We start from the raw sequence: 10,451 nt of genomic DNA on the forward strand, positions 1-10,451 counted from the left end.
CGATCTGCAACGTTAAGCCACACACCACCTTCAAAAAACAATTTGTAGCCTTTCTAAAACATCTGTGACTCACTGAAGCTGATTTTACGCAGGTTGTGGAGGAAGGAAGGCTTTCAACTCAATTGCAAACAGGTGGATCAGCTGGGAATGGGGATATCCTGCTAAGTCGGAAAGCAGAAGACGTCATCAATGTTTGTGAAAAAGGCTGATTCAATTAGAGAGGAATAACACCTGAGTTGTTTTAACACAATGAGCAAATTACCTGGCTGCTAACAGTGGAGGTCACACCCTGTACGTGGGACCTTGGTCGAGCTAGACGGGTCATCGTTTAGTTCCACCAGGAGAGAACAGCGCTGCAGTCTGTGTCCCACTGCGTCCTACAGTAGGGCCTGGCCGGCGGAGGAGCCTCCTGTTGCGGCCCACATCCACCTAGATCCCGGCCTGCCCAGGAAGCCTCATTATCCGCCCGGCATCCGTCCTGGAAGCTTCTGCTGCTCATTAAATGCCACAAGTATCCGCGCCCCGCTGCCTCTGGGAGCTTTCTCCATGGGAGAAGACCAGAGAGGAGAGAAGAGAAGAGGAGAGGAGAGGAGAGCGCGGAGGAGAAAGAGGCTTTCATTCTCGCGCTCTCTCGTCTGAAGAGAAAGCCCAATGTTTGGCACTCAACTTTCAGGCATCAGCTGTGAGTCAAATCCCTTCGACCACAAGCCTCAGAGCTCAACATGATGAAAGAGCTAACTGTTGCACTTGTAGAAATAAGCAAGCTGTCAATAGTCAGCAGGCCTTGCCATGTGCTGATATTTGAGTGAAAAAACTCTTTCAGCGGACAGCTTTCTCATTTGTATTTGTTCAGCATGGAGCCCCCCAAACCCTCATTACCGTACATGGCACTGCTTTGTGAACCCCAATGTCAACAAGAGGCATTGCTGCTCTTCTGAACCGCAGCATTATTCCTCTCTTGCCACTGCCACGGGGGACAGCTTATGAATTAATGAGATGTCAGAGATGTCATCTCTTTATCCACTCGATCTCACCAAAAAAAAAAAAAAAACCTCTGTGGAAGAATTGACATAATGTAGCACTATGAATCTTGTCTGTCTCTTGTGGCTCGACTCTGGGGGCCTCGTCTTTAAAAATGCTCTTTCTTTCTCTTTTGTTATGACAGTTATACCTTTGGAGCAAAAAAAATGGAATAAATCTGTGTGACCCACTTATTTTTGCATCAAAATCAAAATGAATAAATCACTGCTTTAGATTGGGTTTGGTCGTATAAGCACAAAATGTTTATGTGTACGAGGCACCAGGACTCATAGCTATGAAGCTTTTGTGTGTAGCTGTCGAGGGGTTTTGTTGAAATACCAGTGTGTGGTGATGCAGAAGGAAAGAGTTTACTTGGCTGTTGTGTAACTGCAGTGATCTGCCCTTCTATTCATGCTCAGTATTTAACCTCAGTGAGTGAATATTGGCAGTTTCTGCTCTTTGTGGCTATCCAAGTCTATTGCTCCCAAAGTTAGCATACAGTATATTACATGGTAAGTCTGAGAAACTGCATTTCTGAGCCAATTTTTAAGCTGATTTATTGCTGATTTTTCAACATGTATTAAACGTTTTTAAAGCACCAACCTGTTACTGTCACTGAATACAAAATATACAGTAGCCATCTTTTATTTGTATAGTTGTATTTCTATAATATGTACCCAAAAATGATTGTCTATTTAAATGTGAATATGTGCCTAATTTTGTGCTTATGAAAAGTTTTAAAGAATAGTTTTCCCAAATATATAAGCAGATGTCTTTTAAAGTAAAGTAGGGCGCCTTCTCCTAATCTCCAGTATGAACAACAACATCTGTTTACATTGCCAGGTGAGGAGGTGCCCTAGAATATGTGCTTCGTCAGCAAAACTTTATGTAATGTACTGTACCTTAGCATATAGAAGCTGAATATATTACTAACTCCCCTTCAGAAGTTACTCTGTACACTGTTCTTTAGTCATGGGGCCTCCTTCGTGCTTATGTCAGGAGTTTATGGAACAATTACACTGTAATACTTTGACTTTCAATGCCAGCAAAGGCAGGTTTAACCCCAAACATTTCATCATGTAATGCTGTCGGATGAGATTGTATTCACGCATGAGACGGCTCGATCTTTGTGTCGGACACATGGAAGCCGTTAAGATCATCCTTTGGGCCGCCTGGATCTATTTTGGTCTATCTGCTTTAAATTCTGGACAAAGCAATGTCTGGAGCACAAATGCAATTGCACTGGCATGCACTGCAGCAACAGTCTATCAAGGCTTAGCAGCATTACGCTGGCAGGGTATTAGCTGAGTGTAGTAAGCAGACATAGTGATTATGACACTGTGCCCATTGACGGGTGTTGTGTGTGTGTGTGTGGTGACGTCAAATGAGGCAGGCTTAATCTGACTGTGCTTCACCCTCCCTGCTGAAGCCTGAGCCAGTGTGTGTTTTGAGCAGCTACAGAATGACTTGTCATGTTTTGGCTGGTTGTTAATAGGCATCGATGGGATCCAAGGTGGGCCTCTGACCTGCCGTTCTAAAAGTGCCCTCTTATAATGTGTTGATTCACGTATTTTTAAAATAAAATATATTCATCAACATTGTGACTTGGCACAAGGAAAGATGATTCTGTAGTCTACTTGGAAAAAGCACAATCCACCCTCACTGTGAAGAGTTTTAGGTAATGGTGTGCACTTTATTGTTTCCAACCCCGTGTCTGGCCACTTTCAAAGTTGGAAATTAACTCTACCCACAAGCCACAGCCACATGCTGGTAAATTTTGGCAGCAGCTGGAAAGTTTTTCTACTCTACCAGCCACTTTGGCCGGGAACCAGTCATCTTTCAGAGGTCCTGTTATTTTCTAAAAATGTAGCTGGCTGGTAAAATAATTTTCACTACACATTTTGGAATCCATCAGCCAGTGTGGCAGATGGAATGTGGACAAAAACATTTTTTTTCTCTTGCCTCTGTGTGTGGCTTTCGTTGCTAACTAGAAAGCATCCCATAGTACTGAGGGGAGGTGACTCAGGAGAAAAGATTTGCTCCTTGTATTAATGCCTTGTCATTCTTTCTTTCATGATGCACTGCTGTGTGCAGTGCATCATGGGAGATGGAGGCTCTGCCGTGGTGATGCAGATCGTCTCTCTCACCTAAAGAAAGCGCACTTCAAGGTCAAGCTCAAGATAGTTCAGGATTTGTTGGACTGAAACCCAGCTAGGACCTACAACTTCATCTCTCCCACTGAAGATTTCAGTTAAAGCTGTTGCCTTCCAATGACTGTTGTCACTGGGGATTTATTTATAGGTTTGGATTTGGACTGAAGAGAAGAACTTCATAAGATAATAACATACAATATGATAAACAGTTGGGCAAGATGCGATACGATGCGATACGATAAGCTACGATGCAATACGATGAAAATCTGAATTTTCTGAATGGTTTTCTGAATGAAACAAATACCAACACATCCCACCCAGAAAAATCTGTGATAATCAATGATAAACAGTTGTGCACGATACGATACGATATGATACGATACGATGCAATATGATGCGATGCGATACGATACAAATCTGTGGAACTGTAGGTTTTCTGAATGAAATAAACACCATCATCGCACCCAGAAAAATCACCTAAACAGCTGCCCATTGTGAACAGCTTGCTGGTGAAGCGTGGTAACACTGGTTGGCTGGTGCGGTCTAAACATTTCTCACGGCGGCCTGGTAGAGAAAGAGCAAAACGTGGCGCACTGAGATGTTGGTTTCACCACCTGGTGCGTGGGCGACAGCAGATAAGTGTCTCCGTTTCAACGCAGCAACTGTCAGCTGTGACAGCTATACTGCACGTGAATATGTATGCTACAGCGATAGGTCATCTAAGTCAAATGATTAGGAAAAGTAGAGCCGAAAGTGCTGTAGTTTTGGTTTAGGTTGCGCTCGCTTGAACTGGGCCACTCAAAGGATGATATGACTAGGCACTTTTCTCTCCCGACAGCCTCGCTTTCTTTAGTGCAGGCATTGCATCTCACACCAGCAGCAACAACAAAGCACCGAGTGCGTTATCTCCTGCAGTCAGCTAAAAAGAGTCATTGCACACACACACACACACACACACAGTTTCATTTCTTCTCTTCTTCTAAGTGCCCCCCTGACCTTCACTGCCTTTGGACATTTCACTTATCTGGCAATTATCACCCCCTCTTTACCATTTGACATGGTGAAAATATTATATCTGGAGATCAGCAATTCTCTTTCTTGCACCCGCTTTCTCTCTCTGCAATCTCTTTGCTCTCGCTCTTTCTCCCCCTCGCCTCTCCACTCTCTTCCCTCCCTTAACCACACCTTTTGATGCAGACCATCAAAGCCACGGATGCACAACTATGACATTAAGTATCACAATTTTATTACAAAAATTAAATTCTTCATCTCTCAGTTTTGCCATGCTTGGAGCATATAACAATACAGTAAAAAACCCAGACCCAGAGAAGATAGTAAAGCAGATTTCAACAATGCTTTCACAGCACTCTGTCATTCATGCTGTTACTATACAGATACTGTAACATTCCTAATACAGAGTAGTACAAACACCTGCCAAAACACGTCATGTCAGATAACAAACCGTAATTAAATTACATTTACCAGAGGAACAAGAAACTCACCCCACCCCAGAAAAAGAAACATAAACCAATACATTGAATTTTGCAACTTAAAACATACTGAATGTGCTGAATATTTGTACCAGCCCAAGGCACCCAGGCTTTGTAGCAATGTTGGCAAGTAACGACATTCTTACAGAAACACTTGAAGCGAACAACGATTACAAATGACTTGTACCACAGTCTGACTTTGCAGTGTCCTTCAGCGTACCCTCCTCTCCTGGCTTTCTCTTCGTCAGTCACAGTGCAAGTTCCGGAGGGGTGGGGGAGCGAGACGGGGGGTTTGGAGGGAGGTGTACCGCGTCAAACATCACTTCACAGCGCCAAACACTGACAAGAATTGGACGGACAGCGTAATCTCCCACTCTCCAAAGGGGTGGGGTGGGGGGGTGGCGGGGGGTGGGGGGGGTGGGATGGGGTGTGGAGTTGGGAGGGGAGGGCGAGAGTGGTTATGTAATTCCTCACTTGGATTGTGAATTGTCCAACATAAGGCGCAGATTGCCAGCTGCCAGTCCAAGACAAAATAAGCCGAAACGAAAAGCTTTAGGTGTGCTTTCAATTTAACGTCCAAGAAAAAAATAGAAACAGATACCAATACTTTGTCATTGAGGTTTCCAAGACGAAATAGATTTTTTTTTTTCCTCAAGATGAAAAGTTTTGTTTTTGCACATAAATATCTAAGTATGTATGAATAGAAATCCCGGATTTAAGCTTACCAATAACTTAAGATCAAATAGTCTCTAACAAACGTCAAATGAAGACAAGAACGACAAAAGCTCAGAAATACGGAGAGGCCTTTCTCAAATGGTGAAATGCAGTTCAGTTGAGTGAACGACAAGGCTCGAAGGTCCATTTGGTCGCTCCTCCAAATATTTCGATGTTGGCCTCCGTCCAGGAGAAGACGTTGCCAGCTTGTGCTTTGCTGTTGCAGGTTGCCAAGTTGTAGATCTCGCCGATAGACAGTTTCCTATCCCAAATATTCAGGTTTGCTAACTCACCAACGTAGGCTTGTGTCGCATCAAAGCCTCCTCCCAAAGTGTCCTGTGGAGCAAGGCAGACAAGTGTAAAACATCAGTGGTGCAAATGTATAGAAAGGCATCAATCTTACATTCATACATTTAGATGGTGAGGGAATGATTTATAGGCTGGTATCTCAGGGTTTCCCAAACTTTTTAATGTCAAGAACCCCTAAATAGATATGTTTTATAAGATTTTGCTCTAAGGAAGACCATCTGAGAAGGTTTTTCTTGTGAAATATGACTTTACACAGAATTACATAACTGTCTATATTCTAGATGGGAAGGCAACAGCAGACATTGAACAGTCATCTTTATTCATTTTCTCATTGCAGGTAATAAACATGAAATGAATCTATACTTAATTTTGCTGGAGACACCCTGGCATCCCTTCAAATACCCCTTGTGTGTACTAGACTCCAATTTGGTAACCACTTGGGTATCTATCTATAAGCATGCAGTTGATTCACCAATTTAACAGCATCATTACTTGGCCAACCCTTCAGTCTCCTGTAAGGTTTCTACCTGACACTATTTCTGTCTTGCTCTGTGAAGAATAATGTTCTTTCTGAAATAAGTGTGAAAGAATGTTTTCCTGTCAAATTTCAGGCCGACTTGATGAAGCACTGTTGGGGCTTCCCACGATGGGATGATATATCGCACATCAATTAGATTGGTAGGCCTTAATTGGCCACCTCTTCAATGTCTCAACAATCCCATTACATGAATATTCCTGCCTTTGATCTTTGCTGTGATGAGGCGCTCTGTTATTTCCAAAATAAAATTCATAATTGGCTCGGGCTTGTTTCCAAATATGTGGGAATCAAATCACAGTAGTTCCAATCGCTGATTTGCAACCATAGAAAATTAATATCCACTGAGCCACTGCTCACCTGCTCTTGTCCCAAAACCAGGACTCCCTGTGGCTTGATGGGGTGGTACGGTGCCAGATTTTCACCGTTGCCCCGCATCACTCCGTCCTGGAAGGCCTCCCACATCCCGTCACGAGTGGTCCACGTGATGCACAGGTGGTGCCACTTGCCGTCGTTGATAAGGAATGGCAGCTTTGCAACCTGCAACAGTGACAATGCACATTTCACTTCAAACTCTTCAGTCTGACTTTATGCCAAAGCAAACTTATGGCCAACATGGAATCCTGTGGTGGGTCACTCCATCTACACTCCCATCTTCCTCCTCATCTCTTTGAGAAGTTCCTCACATCCCCCTCTTCCTGCTGAATCACTTCCCCTCTCCCACATCTTCCTCCTCTACTCGCTCTAAAAAAAAGTCCTTCTCTTGTTCACCTTAGCACTTATTTTTACTTCTTTTCCAGCAGTTCTGTCACAGAAATAATGTCAAGGCACTATGGCTCTCACCCAAGCACTCCTCACCTCCTCATCGGTTTCTTGCAATATTGATTTAGAATTGCCTTTTTGTTTATATATTTAATTGATTATTTACTCATTTATTTTCTCTCTTTCTTTCTTTTTTTCCCCCCTTTTGTTGCTAATGTTACTCTATTTATTTGTAATCTCGGCACGACTGGAAAAGAGGGGCCCAATCCTCTGTGTCTTCTGAGGACTAAATAAAGGTTGAGTGAATGAATGGTGATGTAGGAAATGAAGCTTATTCTACTGTTGCACTCATTGTAAATCTCTCTGGATAAGCTTAAAATGTAACATGTAAATGTAAAAGACCATAAGGATGCACTACAAGCATAATAAATGTCTAAAATCGTATTATTATGAATCTGTGTTTATGCATAGTCATCATTCAGCTGATGAGTTTGCCATTACCTTGTCATTGATGAGAATCTCCATGGGGTTGTTCCCCCACTCGATCAGCACCAGCTCGTTGGCCTGTCCCGGGACAGCGTAGGAGAAGGGTGTTCCCACCCCAGGAGAGGCGTTGGACTTGATCCACAGACACACGGTGAAGGAGTACATCTCAGGGAGGCTCCTCTTGGCTTTGGCGTACATGTAGTTGGTTCTCAGGGGGAAGGTCAGCTGGAACTTGTCCGTTGGTCTGTTGTCTTTGCCTGTGCAGGAGATTGTTTTCAGTTACAAACTATTCCATCTGTCAAACTCAACTGAGTATTTTGTTTATTATATTTTGGGATTTAGTGGAGGGTAATCCCACCGCTCAGTTTATCCACCTTTTTTAGGCTTACATAAATCTTCCACACATAAACTCATAATATAGATCATAGTAAGTAGTATTAAACTTATGGAAATTACATGAAAACAGTCTCTCTTAGGGAAAAGAAAATAATGCTTTTCTGAAAATATAATCGATCATTTTTGTTCATAATGGTGGTTCTTTGCCTTATGGTGATATTTACCACTCTATCAGTAATTATATTATATGAAAATGTTTTTATTATAGCTTTCTCAGTGTCTGTGCGTTGCATGTATGTGTATGAGGTCTCTCTCTCTCTCTCTCACTCTCCCACCCGCCCACCCACCACACACACACACACACACACACACACACACACACGCTTATGACTGTCAGTAACAAGCTGAACAAGCTTAAACCTTGATCGATATTCCAAAATGCGCCTGTCTGTGCGCAGTGCAAGAGGCGCGCATTGTCAGAGAATTACCCTGCAAAGTTTCTCACCTCCCGACCTCTGCAAAAATACCCTGTGCGTAGGCTAATAAGCAGGACATAGTTACGTTTTGGCCCAAGAAAAATCTAAACTCAGCGAAGCCGAGGTGTTAACAGGTACTGAGATATGCAAAGCAATGCAGCTCTCTCCTCCTCCCTCACAATATCTGTGCGCAACGTGATGGCTGCGGCAGTGTAAACCGTTCCGTATGAGTGGTGTGTTCATGATGTGCACGAGCTGAAGACATCTGGTTTCTCTGGGTTCCGACGACCTTGCGCATAACAGCCAATTAAGGATGATTTTCTAGTTAACTATGCTTTTATACAGAATTACATAACTGTCTATTGTAGATGGGGAGGTTGCAGTGGGAAGAGTTAAACCTATAAACAAAACAAACAGCATCCTTATCCGGTCTCTTATTGCGCTTTCCTCTATAAAAGTGATATAAAACTATACCAAATCTTGCTGGGAACCCCCCTGGAGGCCCCTTTAAGGACATAAAAACGAGTTAACTGAGCTGGTCGGTTTCCATGCGGATATTAAACTGAGAATTAAAAGTCCTGTGCGCACATTCCCGTTTCCTCTGAATCCAAACGCACCTTTCTCCAGGTCTGTGATCCGGTGGTGCAGAGAAGTCAGCGTGGACTCCACTCTGTTCCGCTGGTCGGTGTCGTTTCTCGGGCCCGGTTTGGTCTCCTCCAGAGTGTTGACCCGGGACAGAACCTGCTTCTCCATATCATCTATCTTGTTTTGCAGTAGATCTTTCAGACTGTTCGCTTGCACGGTATTGTTCCCTCGGCTGTATTGCTGCATTGGAGGGAGACAGATATTGGGTTAAATAGGAAAAGAGGGAGGAGAGGGGTTTTTTTTTTTTTTTTTTTGGGGGGGGGTTAACGGTGTTAGAAAAACTCCCGAACACATGCTCACTTTGCTCATTTAGAAGCTGCAGCCTGTTTGGAACTGTGTTAGTTGACTATAATTAAACTCTGCGTCACATGGTTTATTATGCAAAGACGAGGCAGTGAACCTCAGAAGTCTGTTGCACTTGGCTCTACTGTAAATGATTCTGTCGGACTGCCAAGAAAACAGAATATCCTTAACACATGTGGCTCTCACGGCAGCTCCGAACAGAGACTACACACGGACAGAACAATATGGCAGCAGTGGCTTAGAGGCTTAATCCCCATTCTAATTAATAACCAGGACAACCTAATTCAATTAACTTTACGCACAGAAAATATGAGTGTTTAACCTGGTTAGCAGTGGACTCCCCCTGGCTTGCCTACCTCTAGATTCTCCAGCCTCTGTTTGAGGGTCTGTAAAGTCTGTCCCAGTTGGGCCAGAGTGTCCGTGGGACCCCGAGATACATCCCCCATGGTGTTCTTCGATCCCGGCCGCCTGCTGCCAGGTCCCGCCGCCTCGGGGAGGCTCTGGCTCTCGCAGCGGCTCAACTTGGACGTTAGTTCCCTGATTGTCTCCTTTTGGTTCATAATGGTCTCCTTTTGCTGCAGCACAGTCTCCCGCAGCTGCATGACCGTGGTCTTCAGGTCCTCCGCCGGTCCGCTGTTCTGCATCGTAGCCGTGCACAAGTCCATATCCTTGGGCACCGACGTGCAAATAAACTGGGTCTGTCCGAAGTCTTGCGCGGAGCCCTCCGCAACCAGGCAAGAAAGTAGAAAAAGTTTCCAAGAGAATCCGTCCATGGTTCCAGTCATGTATCACGGCGTGTGTGTGTGTGGTGTGTGTGTGTGTGTGTAATGCCTCGGTCGCTGCGAGTGTGCGCCTGAGATTTCAGCACGACGGAGCTGTCCACTGAAGCTGTGAGACTTCACCGTTGCTCGCCCCAGTTTATATAGCGGACACAGCGCAGCGCGGGTTCACTGCATCACTGAAGGGAGGCAGCAGGTTCTGCTACCTACAGCGTCCAGCCCCTCATTTAAGGTGGACCTGGACTATTTGCTGAGCGCCTACACAGGCAAGAACCCCCATTAGCAGAAATGCGAGAGAGACCAGAGTGTATTTGTATGCTATAATGGCATAATGAAAGTGTTCTTGGGGCAAATTGGCAACAGTTGAAGTGGAAATAGAGTTTGTGTAGACATTGTGTAGATATTAGCATAATGTAATGTAATGTAAAATGACGTAATGTAAT

At 44.1% G+C, this 10,451-nt stretch overlaps 1 protein-coding gene across 1 annotated transcript; it reads right to left on the minus strand.

Annotated features, from left to right (window-relative positions):
- Positions 1 to 4,493: 4,493 nt before the first annotated feature.
- On the minus strand, positions 4,494 to 10,002 carry LOC139924861 (neuronal pentraxin-1-like). Its single transcript, XM_071916069.2, has 5 exons — positions 9,586 to 10,002; positions 8,899 to 9,106; positions 7,485 to 7,726; positions 6,582 to 6,761; positions 4,494 to 5,713 (listed from the first exon to the last, which is right to left on the minus strand). Exons 1-5 carry the CDS (start codon positions 10,000 to 10,002, stop codon positions 5,492 to 5,494), a joined length of 1,269 nt encoding a protein of 422 aa, XP_071772170.1. The 3' UTR covers positions 4,494 to 5,491.
- Between the last annotated feature and the right edge of the window lie 449 nt (positions 10,003 to 10,451).

This window comes from Centroberyx gerrardi, chromosome 3, assembly GCF_048128805.1.
Source record: "Centroberyx gerrardi isolate f3 chromosome 3, fCenGer3.hap1.cur.20231027, whole genome shotgun sequence".
NCBI classification, from domain to species: Eukaryota; Metazoa; Chordata; class Actinopteri; order Beryciformes; family Berycidae; genus Centroberyx; species Centroberyx gerrardi.

Bases quoted from the DNA above. Each gene is read 5' to 3' on its own strand.
- LOC139924861 (XM_071916069.2), bottom strand. From the start codon at position 10,002: ATGGACGGATTCTCTTGGAAACTTTTTCTACTTTCTTGCCTGGTTGCG. The intron at 7,727-8,898 runs GTGCGTTTGGAT...TCTCCTGCACAG, and splicing joins GATCACAGACCTGGAGAAAG to GCAAAGACAACAGACCAACG. The intron at 5,714-6,581 runs GTGAGCAGTGGC...CTTGCTCCACAG, and splicing joins TGGTTTTGGGACAAGAGCAG to GACACTTTGGGAGGAGGCTT.